A 15,690-nucleotide genomic window follows, 5' to 3' on the forward strand; every position below is an offset into this window, starting at 1 on the left:
GCCTACAATATGCCCAGGAGCAAGAAATAAAAAAGAAATAATCTTATAAAAGTGTTCATTTGTGTTCCATGATCAGGGGAAAAATATAAAAAATATCATAGGTGTCATATTTTGGCTGCAATAGGGCGAGGAAGTCTAGAAAATTTGAGGCGTTGACAGAGCAATTGTTAGAGGTGGTCAGCTCCGCCCGAGCTGTCAGGCAGGAGTTGCCACAAAAATATCATTATCTAATTATTTCGATGTCTGATTTTTGTTTAGTTTTTCTGTGGGGAGCCCCTACGGCTCTCTGGAGCTTATCGGGTTAATGTGTTCTATATTAGACCAGGACATTAGCTATGGAGTTCGAACTTACCAGGGACCACAAGCCAGAACCTGGCCCCTTCAGAGAGGTTACAGGGAGCAATGGCCCTGGAAAACCCCCTTGTGGTTGGGGGTTTTCCTTATCTGCCATCGACCGGGGTTAGGCACCCAGAAAAGTAGGTATAACAAAACAAACCCCCACTAAACAAACCCCACATGGTAAGAAACTAACAACAAAAACCAAACAGAGTAGTGCCTGTTGTGTAGTGCCTGAGAACTAGAGAGTGGCCTACCAGAATGGGGAATTTCATAAACATTCAACACTGTATATTTGTCTTTCGTAATGTGACATAATTCTTGTTTTGTTTTTCATTACTTGCATTTTTCCATGGTCCTATAATTAGGTGTCTTCATTTGACATCTGGTACAGTATATGCAGAAGTATCAAAAACTTTCATGAACATCTTGATAAAGAATTCTCTCATTCATTATAAGAAATTAACAAGTTTCTAACCTTTTTCAGGATTATATCAAGTTCTTGGAGAGCATCGAACATAATGGCTACAGTGGTAAAATAGACATCGATATGGATCTTAAGCATATTTCTTCAAAGTGACCTTATTCCTCCTTAGTCTTGGCATGAGTTGGCAAGTGATGACATATTTGTGTAACATGCTTTTCTAGGGAGGAGGGTTACCCCTTGTGACTCCCTCAAGCTACTGTGTCTGATAGTGTGTCATACTGTAGTACTCGTCAATAGTATGTGCCGCCTTACTTGAGACGGCACGTACTTACGGCAGAAAAAGAATGATGGTCTTGAGGTTGAAATATTTTGGACAGACATATGCAATGGCTACATGACATTACAATAGGCATTAATTCTCTGGAGTGACCACAATACCAGAGCCAGTAGCCTTCAGGCTGTCATCATGAATAGTTGTGTGCTGCATTTTACTCTGTGGTCATCTGTTGTTTTTTGCACTTATTAGCAGTTCGTGTGGTATGACACTTATTATAGCACGTACGAGAAGAAATAGAAACTACTGCTTTAAAGGAAGTAGGTCACCAAAGTAATGAAATAAGTAAATTGTTGGCGTATAGCCAAGTCAGCATGAGAAAGAGTGTTGTGTGCGCTTTCAAGGGGGAAACAGTGGCGATACACCACAGAAACATCGTTCTGGCCATCCCAAGAAGACTTCTAAAAGGTGTACCCTTGCTGTAACATGAAGAGTACTCTCCAAGAATCATATTAGAATGTTTACAGACCTTGAAGTCATCTTCCTGGGACAACCAGACCAGTGTTTCTGTGATGGTGTATAACTATGTTTTCCCCTCAGAAGTGTACACAGTACTTCATCATGTCAACTAAGTTACACTCAACGATTAACATACTTCCATACCTTGGTGGCTGCTTTCTTCAAAACAATGATCTGAGCAATAGTTTTTTTGTTTATTTCTGTTGTGTGTGTGTGTGCCATAAGAACAATGTCATACCATCAACACCACTATTAACTGCAATAAAACACAGTGAGGTGCCAGAGCAAGACATGCAACACAACCGCTCACTATGAATGCTCGGGGGCAACTAAGCATCCCAGCTGTGTGGCTCCAGGGAGGTAGAGCACACTATGACATAATGTATAGGGCACATATTTCTGTCTGTAATCTTTCACCCACAAGACCATTATTCTTTTTTGTGGGGAGCCCCATCAGCTCCCTGAAGCTATCCCACTGATATAGTGCTATCCTATTTGGGGTCATCAGTCACAGAGTTCTTGTTGTCTACCAGGGACCAGCGCCAGAACCTGGCCCCCTCTCAGAGAAGCACAGGGAGCAATATCCTATAAACAATTTACATTTAAAGTAATCATACTTGCCATCTACCAGGGAAGGCACCCAGAAAGGTAGGTGAAACAAAGCAGACCACTGTCTGGTTGAAAAATGCAACCTACGTCCGTAAAAGCGCAAAAGATCTTCCTCATGAAGAAAACATACAAGCAACACTTCATTCACCTAGCCCCTGTTCGTTAACGCCCCCCCCCCCCCCATACCCAAGGGGAGCCGGCTTAAGTGAGTCCAGCAACCCACCATCCAGTTCTTGGCTTATGGTGCTGGTGGTTGGACATCGCCTCAGGCCTCAATTTCCTGTTCTGGGATTCTTGCCTTAAATGGCTGTTCCTGCACTTGTGTGTGTGTTGGCCTGGAGTTCCTAGGTACCGAAGTTGCATGTGTTTAAGGATACATGTGAGCCCAATAGGCTCAGGAACCTGTACACCTGTTGATTGACGGTTGAGAGGCGGGACCAAAGAGCTAGAGCTCAACCCCTGCAAGCACAATTAGGTGAGTACATTCCCTAGGCGCTCCGTGAGTACTGCCCTTGCATGGTCAGGGTTATCTTCCCTGGGTAGGGCGTTTGGGAAACACTCCCCGTTAGAGGACTTCCTTGCTTGTGGTTATCTCGCGCTTAGAATCAAACAGGGGGGTCTTTGGCTTTATGCCTTGCCCTGGGTGGGGGGTGTTTATCGGCTGGTGGGGCACACTGTGGCTGGCATAGCCTGCATAAGCTATCACACGGCGGCTGCCATTTCTCTTTGAATGTTGGCTGTTGTGGGGTTTTGGGGGTTTTGTGTTTTTCTGTGTGAGCCCCTTCACCTCCTCGGAGCTATACCGGGTTGATGTGTATATATTAGACCATGGCAACAGTCAATCGGTGGAGTTCTTAGCCTACTGGGGACCACGAGCCAGACCCTGGCCCCCCTCAGAGAGGCACGAGGAGGCCATGATTGCACACGTCGCAAAGGTTCAGCATTTTGTTTGTTTCGTAATTCTGGGATAACCGGTATTATAGAGTGTGTTGGTTGGTGGTGGTGTTGCCGTCGTGTTCCTCCTTTACGGACAACCCAACCCACAACTCGGTAGAGTGCTTATACCTCACTAGGAGATCACCCTTGGCGTTTCTGGCTCTTGGAGAGGGGCTCAACGTCTCACATTTAGGGGATGCGGCTCCAACACTTAGCCTCGTTGTCACGTGCACACACCCACTCGAGCCGCTGTGACTCCCCACTCTCTCCTTAGGTGATATGACCTCCTCAATCCCCTTTTGACTTATTAGTATTACCTTCTACCCTGTCCACAGCAGTGGTTCTTGGTTCTTTCTCTCTCTCTCTCTCTCTCTTCTTCTGTACTATTTCATGGGAAGCCTCACTAGGACAAGGGCAAACACCAGCAAATTGGAATACATTTACTGGACAAAGCACATACACGATACAACTCTATACTCTATCCTATACTCTATAATATTACAATCAGGTTGCTCTCCAACACCATCAGAACTCTATTATCAGTTTACCAAGCGGTATCCTATCTTCTGATTCACCACCTGATACTATCAACCTCCTCAAGTAGATCAAGTCTACATACACTGTTGCACTATCAATAAGAGAAATATATATATGTATCTATAAATGTGTACAAAGAAAATCAGCATGTGAATGCAATAACATATATCAGCATAAATGTTCCTTGCTACACCGCAATGATCAATCGATCACCCTATCAGTCCTAGAGCACATACATCTGTAGGTAATCCAGCCTACAACTGTAACTCTAAACTTCAGTATAAAACACTCCTTGACATAAGAATGCCAACAATCACTCACCTCTCACTGCGTCTTGCACGCTAATGACAACCAAACACTATCAACTCCCTACAAGTAATCCACCAGAACTTCCCTTCCACCTCTGGAAGTTCACTACCCTGATATCTTTAGGTTCTCCTGGGCTTAACTACCAGGATCCTCTGCAGCTCCTCCAGGCTGCTACCATGAAGTTTCTTTGAGCAACTACGGTGCTTCATCCTTCTGCTAGGGTCCTCCACAGCTCTCTTGGCTGCTATACCATGAAGTTCCCTCAAGCAACTGTGGTGCTTCACCACCTCTACAGAAGCACGTGACACTCCTCTTCACTGCTTTTCACAGCTCGAGGTCCTCTGCTCCACTACCTTGGAGTCTCATCAACTACTTCATCTGTGCTGGCTTCGAAGTTCTCAGCAACTTCTTCCCCAAAGACAAACCTGCAACCCATCGACACTCCAATAAAATGTTTCCCCTTTAACACATAAACAAAAATAATCACACAATATGTTTGCCTCAAACCTCTATCTGTCCTCTACATACAGTGAGAGTGGACTCTCCCATTTTTGGGCGGGTCCATACTCCACCTCGCCCGGCGGCGGTCCTCACTCACGCTGGGAGGGTCTTCCACCGTCAGGAGCCGGGCTCCCTCAGTTGCCTGCCAGCGCTCAGAGGGGACGGATGTCGCTCCGTGTTCCTCCCTCTCCACTCTCTTATTTCAGGCCTTCTGCCTTATTAAAACATGTCTAACTTATCAATAAACATTGCTAATGTCGCTGGGCACACGACCAACTACAAGCAATCACTATGAACTGACGTATAGCGTGCTTACCACAGATTGTCTGGTCGAGGGCGCTCCTCCCTCTGACAAAGCTTGGTCTGGGCGCTGCCACGGCCCACAATAATGCCTCTGGGCGGTTTAATAAACACTTCGTCGACCAGGACTTGAGACCACAATGTTCCCAGCTCAGTTCCACAGCTGGCACGTCTACACACTTCTCTTCTCTTGGAGATATATCACTAGGGGTTCCCTTCTGACGGGAGCTCAACGGAGCGCGGCTTTCCCCTGCGATGTCTGGCACTCAAGTGAGGTCAAAGCCCCTCCAGAAGCGAGCCTCACGCCTCCAGCAAAATGTCCACATCTCCTAACCAGTCATTTATCTGTTTTCTTCTTCATTGCCCATAATCTCAAATTGTTATACATATCCAAGCAACTATTTCACATATGTGTTATCACCTCAATATTTGCTAGACCTTCTAATCAGGTCAGGCTTGATGAATAACTCTCAAGGAGGGAGACTCGTTTCTCCTGCAGGCTGAGATCATAACACCGGTTAGCAGTACCTTGCCTAGGCTTTCCTTAGCAGTCAGCGTAAGGGCCCTGGAGACCCCCATTGGGGCTCATTGGTCCAGTGGATGTGTCCTCCGAGTCGTATTTCGCTTCGTGCGAGTTTGAAGGTAATTTGTTCCCTTGTCTCAGGGTGACACTTACCAGTTTTGCCTCTGCCAAGCTGCCTGTTGGGTCAATGACATCTTTAACCCGGATTCCTGCGAGTGGTGTTCCTTGCTTGTACTCCAGTACACCCAGTCCACTGCTATTGATATTCGGGTGCAGGCAGCTTCAGCATTGCATGCGAGGGTTAAGTTGCTGCAATGCACTAGGTTGGTTGCTTTTCCAGATTCCCTGAGGCTGCCCCGCTTTGGTTATAGGGACCTGGACTTGGGGGCGTTAGTCGCCTAGACTTCGGTTTTCCCCTTCTTCACTGCTTGGGGTGTGGCTGCCCCTCCTCCCTGCATGCGTGTGCTTGAGGTGTGGCTGCCACCCCCCTCCCCCCTGCATGCATGTGCTTGGGGTGTGGCTGCCCCCCTCCCTGCATGCATGCATGTGCTTGGGGTATGGTTATCCCCCCAGGGTTCATTTCTGCATGGCTTTGGCCCTGTTGGTTTGGTCCTTCTGTAGGTTCTTGCCTCTTGAATCCCCTCTACGGCAGATCATGAGGTGTGTTTCTGTTCCTCCTCCATGACCTGGTTTCCCCCCCTCATGGTTTGGCCCTGCTTCCTTTGTACTTGGGGTCATCATCTCCCTGTACTCACATGTAGGCAGCGTTCCGAGACTCCTGTGTCTTCTTGGCTAGCAGACTCTCCTTGTTCTCGCTTGGGGTTGGTGCGGCCTTTGTCTGTTCCAGACAAAGGCTGGACCACCTGTTCCAGTTGTATGGTGGGGGGGCTTTTCTTTCACACTCATCCTTGTTTGCTTTTTCCCCACGATTTCTCGGGTTATGTGTCTTGTGCGACTCCATACCTGGGTCCCCTTTTTACTGGGCAGTGCCCATGGCAGTTTCCCTTTAGGTCAGCTGCTTTGGAGTCTGTTATGCATTCTTGGGAATCCTGGGGCTTTCATGTTTGGCGTCTGGGAGCTGAGTGGGCACTTAGCTGGGAGGGGGGCCATGTGCAGAGGTCTTCTTGGCCTCTGCTGTGGTGGCTTCAGCTATGGTTTCAAACTCTTTAACCCTGTGCCACGGTTGGGGTAGCCGCCTGCCTCATGTTTCTGCAGGAAGTTTTTGCCTGTTCTTGAGCTTTGGTGTTGCCATATACTCTCTATGCTCTCCTGTCTGCCACCCCATTTGGTGACTTTCGCCTATTGGCCATTTCAACATTTGTGTTTTCCCGGGGTCTGGTGGTGGTCAGGGTCATTAGGCTGCTGTAGGTTGAGGTAGGCCTTCTGTGAACCAGGATTCAGAGTCCTTTGCGCTTCCTTCAGCCAGTCCATTTCCAGCGGTTTAGCTTCATGCTCACCCCACTCGGTTGGTGTCAGCTGCTCAGGGTTCCACTGGCCCTTTGCCATTGTCGGGCTGTGTGGGGGAGGAGGGATTGGGAACTCTCCTGTTTTTTACTCTTGGGCTGCATTTGGTGGGCTATTTGGTTCTTTCCCGCATTTTATGGGGCATTTGGTTGTTCCCTCCCACTTCTGGGGTTTGGATCTTCCCAGCAAGCCTTTTCTTCTCACCTCTATTGGGGTTTTCTTGCTTGTGGGACTTCCTGTTCCTCCTCAGCATTTCAGGATGCCTTGGTATGCTCTTTGTTCTGCTTGCCCTTTCTATCCTATGTTCATCTCGTCCTCATGGCAGTCATATGGGTGTTCTCTCTCTGGAACATCTAAGATGCATTTTGGCCTGTTCCTTTTTCCTAGGGTAAATTCCTTGGTGTTCTCATCGATAACAAGTTGAATTTTCAGCACCATAAACTAATATACATGTACAGCTCTTTCAGCTATCTTGGTAAATCTATCCTGGGTTGACCTTAGTGTGCGGAAGTTTTGGAGGTCGACAAGTGTTCTGGCAGCCCGAATTCTTGTCATAAATATAATATACTAAATATACATTTCTATCTCTATGCTTCAATTCATTATTGTTTTTATCTCAATTAGTTTTTAACTTTTTTGGCTATAAGTTTTTTCCAAACTGTGCACAAAATGCTTTGTGTAATAGTGGCCTCATTAATATGTAACACCTGTTTCTACAATTGTCCCTTTCTCTTATGTTCTTTGTAAACACATTCTTTTGAATAAAAATTATGATTTTGATTACAGTGTTTTTGCTCCTTGGGGCAGCAAGCTTGCAGCTTTCAGGGTTTTTCTCTGGCTCCATACATGTTTGAGGCCATATTCAGTTTGTTGTACTCCTTTTTGTATCTGGCCGCTCAGCTGATGTGCATGCCTGCTAGCCAGGCTTCTGATTCTCCCAGGCTCATCATGTTGGAGTTCTTGTGGAGTTTGTGGAAGTCCCAGTTGGTTCTGTCCCGGGTTCTGACTTGGCTGGGCCTTATTTAGGACTCAGTCATTGTCGCTTTCCATGCCTCCAGCAGCCTTAACACAGCTGTAGTGTTGCCATCTGTTGGTGTTGAGTCAACCCATGGTGATTCAGTAGTTGTTTGAGTAGCTGCGTGGGAGCCTCGACTTTGCTGTCCTTTTTGTATCCCTTGGGCAAGGTTTGGTTTTGGAGACTGTTCTGGTTTCTCCAAGGGCAGCCCTTTCACCTGTCACAATCATTGGGTGCGGACACAACTGGCTGCCAGTTTCCTCTTTCGGCTTTTCAGGGGATTGGTTCCCTAGCATTATCTTCCATTTCCTCTTAGTGGACCTTCAATGCCGCCTCCTTCCTGTGGCTTTACCGAATGTTCGGACACCCAGACATGGATCTCTTCATGTTAGCGTGGTCTTGGCCCCTTTTTTTCTGCATGGCACTGTTCCCCAATTATGATACCCTGACGGTAGATGCCTTTTGGTTGGACTGGTCAAGGTAGGGGCTCCTGTACCTCTTTCCCTAGATCTGGCTGTTGCTCTGGGGTCCTAGCATGATTGGAGTCTTATCAGGGAAGAGTGAACCTTCTGCCTCCTTGGTGGCTGGCCCAACCTTGGTTTCAGAATCTGTTTGCTCGGTGTCCGAACCTGGGCATTTTTTCACAGCTCCGCCTCTATCAGAGGGTCGATCCAGTTATGTACTCTGTTGTTTCAGACTCCTTTGTTCTACACATTTGGCATTTTTTACATGTACAGAATTTATCACCATCTCTATGGTCATCAGGTGGCTTCGCTGATTGGGTCCCACCTGTGGTCTTCCTCAAGGCGGCAGTATGAGGTTACATGGAAGTTGTTTCATCACTTCCTTTCTCTTCGTTCCATTTCTCTTGTGTCTAAGCGAGTGATTCTTTGCTTTCTGTCATGGCATTTTCTTGATGGGCATCTGCCGATCAAGAATACTAGAAAGCAGAATACTGTCACCTCGTGCGGCCTTGGCAGAGCCGCTGCAGCTTCCATTCAAGGTTGATACTACCTTGGATCTGTTTGCAAGCTGTTTCATACATTGTTTTCTCTCCAACCTGCACATGTGCCACCTGAGCCTTTGTTTGGTTTTAGGTTGTTGTTGCAGCCCAGAGTTTCAACTTCATCACAATATAATACCTTGGTGCTCCCTCCATGCTTGTGTTTGCCCTTTGTTTCTTCTCCATTGGTAGTTAGCTTCGGGGAAGCCACAAGGGTCTCCCCCCAAATTCTCTGGGATGAGCCCCAGTGGTTCCCTGGTACCCTCTCTCCCTCAAGATCATTGAAAGTGTTTGGATCATCATAGAACTGAAGGTGCAGCAGCTGGCTGACCATGGGCCACCTCCCTCCTCCTGCCAAATGAGTTTGGGAGGTGTGGCGTGGGATGCCCGAGCTGGCACTAGTTTCGTGAATTTTTTATTGTTTACATAGCTTGGGGAGTTCTTTAGGTGGTTCTCAAGGCTCCAGCCTTGTTTTAAACCAGCAGTGGTTTTTTTGTTTCAGACTTTCTGGGTGCCTCTCCCGGTGAGTGGCAGACATGAATAAATTAATAATAATGTTATCATAAGTGCCACAGCTATCTGTACCTCCATGATGGGGGCCAGGTTCTGGCTCTAGTTCCCAGTAGGCCTATAGAACTCTGCGACTGATGGGACCTAGTGATATGACACAGTAGAGATACAGAGATCAGAGGGGTACTACTGTATCAGAGATACAATAGTAGCTTCAGGAAGCCACTGAGTCTCGCCCAAACATAGGCATTTTATTACTTTCAGTGCTGATTTTTACCTCACATTAAATAATTTAAATGCATATTTCATGTGCATATTGTGGTTAGTTATTTGTTCACGATGTTGATAAGAAGTGTGTGTGTTTATAGTGCACTAAAATAGTCATATAGGTTGTGAGATTTAGGGAGATTTGTCAGCTGTAATACACCCCAGATGAATGGTGATTTTGTGCACCAAGATGCACAGGGACTATAAAGCATAAATCCCATAAAGCAGAGTACCCAGTGAGGTAAACTGGAAATAAGGGAAACCTAATCTGAAACTGGAAAACCTAATCTGAGTTTAAAAAGTCTTGGCTGTAATCTCTGGTCAACTCCTAGTGACATCAACTCCTCTGGGGTAGAAACCAATCTGGGGAGAGGCTCTGAAGATGCCACCCTGTGATTGGTGAATTCATATAGAGGTGTACTGTGGCTGCCAAGTTCAGCTGGCTTGAGTCATGAGCAACAAAAACATTTTAAGCAGGTCCATGACTGCAGAAAGATATTTTTATCTACCTCGACCAATGCAGAATTAGCATGGTCCAATAGCAGCCTGACTGCATTTAGTAACTCTGCCTGACTTATTACAACTGTTATCATTAAGAGAGAGGAGAGGGGGGGGGGGGATCTGCTGCATGGGTAACAGCTTCTCCTCCATATCGACCTATCCAGGCTTGTGTGCCCTGGAGAGGACACTTCAGCCTAGGCAACCAGAGCACAACTCCATAGTCTCCCAAGACTGCAGGATGCCTACTACTATTGCCACAAACCCAGAATCATTCATGGGTAAACAATATATAAAACGAGGATGTTAGCTAGAATGGGAATATAGGTTGAATAACAATTGTGTGGGTGGCATTTGTTATTCATTGACATGTGACCCCGAGTGTGTGAGTGCCATCACCATCGACAAGCTGACTGTGTTCAAGAATATGGAAGCTACATCAATGTCGTCCTCATCATTAAATTTCCTTCTGCCTGTGGTCTATGAACCTCGGGCAGTTGTAGATAATGATACCACTGGTCAGCTGCCTGTGGTCATGGCGAAGATAAGTGTAGTGTAAATGGTTGTGAGTAAAATACATAAGTACGTACCATTGATTTTGTATAAATGTTCTCTTGCATCTGTGGCTTACCCTTGAGGCATAGCCCCCCTTCGATTTACTTGCCAGCACCTGGACAGGTGGAGGCTGAATCTGAGAGACTGGAGATATTCCAAAGTCATGCGCAGTGTGTCCAACATTGAGTGAAAATTCTTGCAAGTGCTTCTGAATATAGTGTATGTGTTTGTGTAGTTATAGTTGTGTATAACTACACAACATGTGTAATTATACCATGTGTTGGATGTTATTATGTTTTATGCATGCAAATTGATGCCCAGGTGTCACTACTGAGACTCCAAAATTTTATTTGTAATTGTGGCAGTGTTAGGAGCCATATAGTGAAGCGAGTAATTTAAATGTGTTCAGACAATATCCATTGTGAGAGCCGAGTATCATTCAGGCGGACAGTTACACGTCACTCTGATTAGTTTTGTGTCTGATGCTTCTTAAAGTAAATAGAGAAAGCCCAAACCATGTACATAGAATTAAGTGGTAATAAATAATTACATCAGTACACATAGTCATATCTTTGAACCTTTCTCCCTCATATTAAACTGACTGGCATTCCCATTTGGGAACCATATACACAAAGCATTATATGACAAAGAGTGCTGGGAAGACGGGACACCACGAGCGTAGCTCTCATCCTGTAACTACACTTAGGTAATTACACCTACATCTCGCTTCGTTCATTAGTTATGACGGTCTCGCTTCGTGCAGGTTCACTCCCCAACCGTCCAAGTGGTTGGGCACTTTTTCTTCATCCCCCGTCCCATCCCAAATCCTCATCCTGACCCGCCTCCCATGTGCTATATAGTCGTATTGGCTTGGCACTTTCTCCTGAAAGTTCCCTTTCCTTGCCCTGCCTAAATCCAGGGTTGAGCAGACACAAGCAAAAATCCTGTACAATCCCCAGTGTCACGGGTGATTTACCCGAGCATGGAACACACACCTTGTAAAGGGGTGATATGTTTCAGCAGTGCATTGTTGCTCTAAACACATTGCTCCCTTGGATAACCTCTGTGGACTGTCACCATGTTGCAACTGTCGCCATGTTGCAACTGGTGACATTGCAAGCAGAGGTGGCCAGGAAAAAGTGAAGATTGTACACAAGTCATTGGTTGTATGTTAAAATCCACATTAGGTATTTTATCAGTATACTATTATGCAGGAAATGCTACATATCTATAGATCATACCAAAATGTTAACACTTATCCAGACATTACAACTGCTAGGCTTAGGCGTAGCTATAAGTTCCTCTGGGAATTTGCACTACATGCTGAATTAGACCTGACTAAATTTAAACACTGTCAGCAGATCTATTTATATATCTTATGTCAATATGTAATTGAATGTGAAAAATCCATAACATTTATAAAAACAGTAGTTCTATTACAGATAGTCAAGAAATGCATAAGTATTTAATTCAAAATGATGCACTACCAGTAATCTTAGCCCAATATTCCAAGTTTGTTTACTGCAGGTAAAACATGCACATGATCGTAACCTTTTCCACTACCACCCACAGAATGGGTATGAGGTGCAAAATATGTTAACAATATGGGGCCAGATTCACGAAGCAGTTACGCAAGAACTTACGAACGTGTACATCTTTCATCAATGTTTGACAGCTTAAGTTACATTTATTAAACAGTTTACAAGCATGAAAACTTCCCAATCAACTGTTGTTACTGTATTGTTATGAACAGCCTCCTGGTGCTTTGGAGCTCATTAACTGTTTAATAATTGTAAACAAAGCAGCCAAAGATTGAGAAAAGATGTACAGGTTCGTAACTGCTTCGTGAATCTGGCCCATGAAAATCAAACTTTACCATATGCATCCAATTCTGTCATTCTGGAATTAACTGTGCTACAGTATATCCAATGTACAGTATGTGCTAAACAATTTATTCTGATAAAACAACAGCCTTAATAGTAATTCAACAGTTATTAAACGATCCTCATGAGGGAGATGCAACATAAAGAGCATAAACAAATGCTACACTTCAACAGACCTCGATAGAGACAGACAGACCAGAAAAGTGGACATTTACAAATTCTATGCAAAAGATATTTGCAGACAATAGATATTCTGGAAAGAGAAAGGGATTAGAATGCAGCTACCTTCATCCCGCCTGAGCCAGGCGGGATGAAGAAGTCCAGGAAGTCCACCGAAGCGCTATCCACAGCTGGGTGCACAGCGCTTTGGATTCGTAGTCCTGAGGTTCCGGGTTCGATCCCCGGTGGAGACGGAGACAAATGGGCAAAATGTTTCCTTTACCCTGATGCCCCTGTTACCTAGCAGTAAATAGGTACCTGGGAGTTACAGCTGCTATGGGCTGCTTCCTGGGGGTGTGTAACAAAAAAGGAGGCCTGGTCGAGGACCGGGCCACGGGGATACTAAGCCAAGAAATCATCTCAAGATAACCTCAAGAAGATCCGAGAAAATGTCTAAATATACTTACGAAGGGGAAATGTTTTGGATCAGCATGCAGGTTCAGTATTTCCATCCAGACATTTGCAAAACCTCACTCGAGGAAAGAAAATACTATTGTCTCAATTACTGCCCCCAGGCTTTTACATTAAAAGCATGAAATGCTACACAGAGTGGTGCTATATAGCCTTCCCAGCTTGGTGCCGTCTTTTGATAATTACTTACTTATACAAAGAGTGGCAAACATGAAAATGACTTTATAGGAAAGTCAAATAATTTTTTAAACCCGAATAATTTTTTTAGGAGAAAGAAATGTTAAAAGGTGGAACAGAGATGTGTGGTATTGGAACTGGCTGAAAGAACCATTTATATACCATAATCACAGATATAATTATACCCCACAACAGAGCCACTACTATGACAGGCAACAACCCTGCAACAACCAGTACCAGTCAGAACAAATCCGATATGTCCACGCATAATGGACCTCCCTGTCAAAATTAACCAAATAGAGTAACCTCAGTCATCTTTGTCAAGGTGAACTACACGAATTAAAAAAAGAACTAAAAGAGAACACTGGCAAGAACTAAAAACAATGGCAAAAAACCTCAGTACCATTCATAAATGGCCTCCTCACAGATGCAAATGCATTATTTGGAACTTTCAGAGAAACCCATGTAGTGAAGAAAATGGACAGTGAGATCTGGATGCCAGAATATAATCTATATACTGTACTGTAGATATGGTAGGGTAAATTAGGTTACAGGAAGGAGTAGGCTTGTATAAGATTAGATATATTAGAGAAGACCTTTTATACTCGAAGCTCTTTAACTCTACAGACAAGGTGGTAGAAAAAGGGAAGGGAATTATCAGGGAAAAGTGCCAAGCCATAAACTTGTTGAACGTTACACCATCTTTCCATTAGACTTGACTCTTGATATATATAGACTGCTACCTAATTTACATGACCCCATGCTAGTACTTATCAACTTTTAAACAAATTGATGTGAATCTTTACCATTCAGTGCATCTCATGCACATAGTGAATGGCATGACCAAAGTGACATGCAGTCTTATAGGAATACCTCTTGTCTTGAGTAGTCCACCACTGAGGAATCATAACTCGACAGAGAATACTTGGGAAAGTGAGACCTGCCTCTCTAGGCATTTCTTGAATACCTAATAGTTCTAGCTCATGCAAGGAGTCTGCCTAATGTCCCTAAGGCAACTGCTGCAAGCAGAACAGTCAGGAAAACAAGCAAAATCTCACAATACTGTATCTATGACCATACTGTATTTGGAAGACATCGTCAGTCCCCGAGGACTGGCTTGAGGCAGTTGTTCTTCCTATTCAGAAACCCGGTACTCAAGTGAGATTCGTGCCTGGAGCGTACTTGGAGAGGGTTTCAGGAGTTCTCCAACTTCCCGAGCCCGGCCTGGGGCCAGGCTCATCTTATGATAACTTGGTCCAACAGGCTGTTGCTTGGAGCAGCCCACAAGCTCACATATCCACTATAGCCTGGTTGGTCTGGCACTTCTTGCAAGAACCTGTCCAACCTGTCTTGTCCAAGACTTCCCCCCTAAAGACTTTTGTCTCATTGCCCTGACGAGTTACACTTGCAAACTATTTAAACATATGGTCAGTATACATCTGATGCACCTTTTAAAACACTACTGCCACCTCTTTCCCTCTCAATTTGACTTTCGCAAGTGTCACAGCACAACTGATGTTTTAGTGGACTTAGAGGTCTACAATTGTGTTGCCTTTGCTGTGGAGACCTTCATTGTTACAGTTCTTTTTGACCTGGAAAAGGCATATGACACCACCTGATGATACAACATTTTGTCCCAACTACACTTTTTTTTTGGCCTTGATGGTAACCTCCCACTCTTCCTTCTAAGCTTCCTTTCTAGTTGTTCGTTTAAAGTGAGACTTGGTACCACTTTCTCCAACTTTAACAGTCTCCGTGGTGTAGTGGTAAGACACTCGCCTGGCGTTCCGCTGACCGCTATGTCATGGGTTCGTATCCTGGCCGGGGAGGATTTACTGGGCGCAATTCCTTAACTGTAGCCTCTGTTTAACGCAACAGTAAAATGTGCACTTGGATGAAAAAACGATTCTTCGCGGCAGGGGATCGTATTCCAGGGACCTGCCCGAAACGCTACATGTACTAGTGGCTGTACAAGAATGTAACAACTCTTGTATATATCTCAAAAAAAAAAAAAACTCCTTTCAACAGTATAAAGGTGTTCACCAAAGTAGCATTTGAGCACTACTTTTTTTTTCTAGTTGCCCTAAATGGTCAATGGTCAACCCCAAAATTTAGCAGAATCTATAAATCTATATACAGTATACAGAAGGGATCTACTATAGGGAGGAAGGGATCCTTCCTCTTCCTTCAGATATTTTGTTAACCCTCTATGTTGATCTTACTCTCTGCTGTCAGGTTGATGACGCTCCTTTCCTCCAACAACAGCTTTAACTTGTGACCGATGCTGGGTTGTCTTGGGCCATCAATCATGGTTTCAAGTTCTCTACAACTGAACTTCTGATATGACTTTTACTTGGAAGCAGATCATTCTTCGTTCACCATTGTCACTCTGTGGTAGATCCCTTCTGTATACTGTA

At 44.8% G+C, this 15,690-nt stretch overlaps 1 protein-coding gene across 2 annotated transcripts in view; it reads left to right on the forward strand.

Annotated features, from left to right (window-relative positions):
- Positions 1 to 11,142, forward strand: part of LOC123774182 (gamma-glutamylcyclotransferase) — a 61,302-nt gene extending 50,160 nt beyond the window's left edge. For both annotated transcript variants that reach the window (XM_045768328.2, XM_045768329.2), the window contains exon 5: positions 824 to 11,142. In XM_045768328.2, the coding sequence (XP_045624284.2) occupies positions 824 to 916 (93 nt within the window). In that variant the 3' untranslated portion in view covers positions 917 to 11,142. The remainder of the gene's footprint in view (positions 1 to 823) is intronic.
- The last annotated feature ends 4,548 nt before the right edge of the window (positions 11,143 to 15,690 follow it).

Source organism: Procambarus clarkii, chromosome 73 (genome assembly GCF_040958095.1).
Source record: "Procambarus clarkii isolate CNS0578487 chromosome 73, FALCON_Pclarkii_2.0, whole genome shotgun sequence".
Lineage (NCBI taxonomy): Eukaryota > Metazoa > Arthropoda > Malacostraca > Decapoda > Cambaridae > Procambarus > Procambarus clarkii.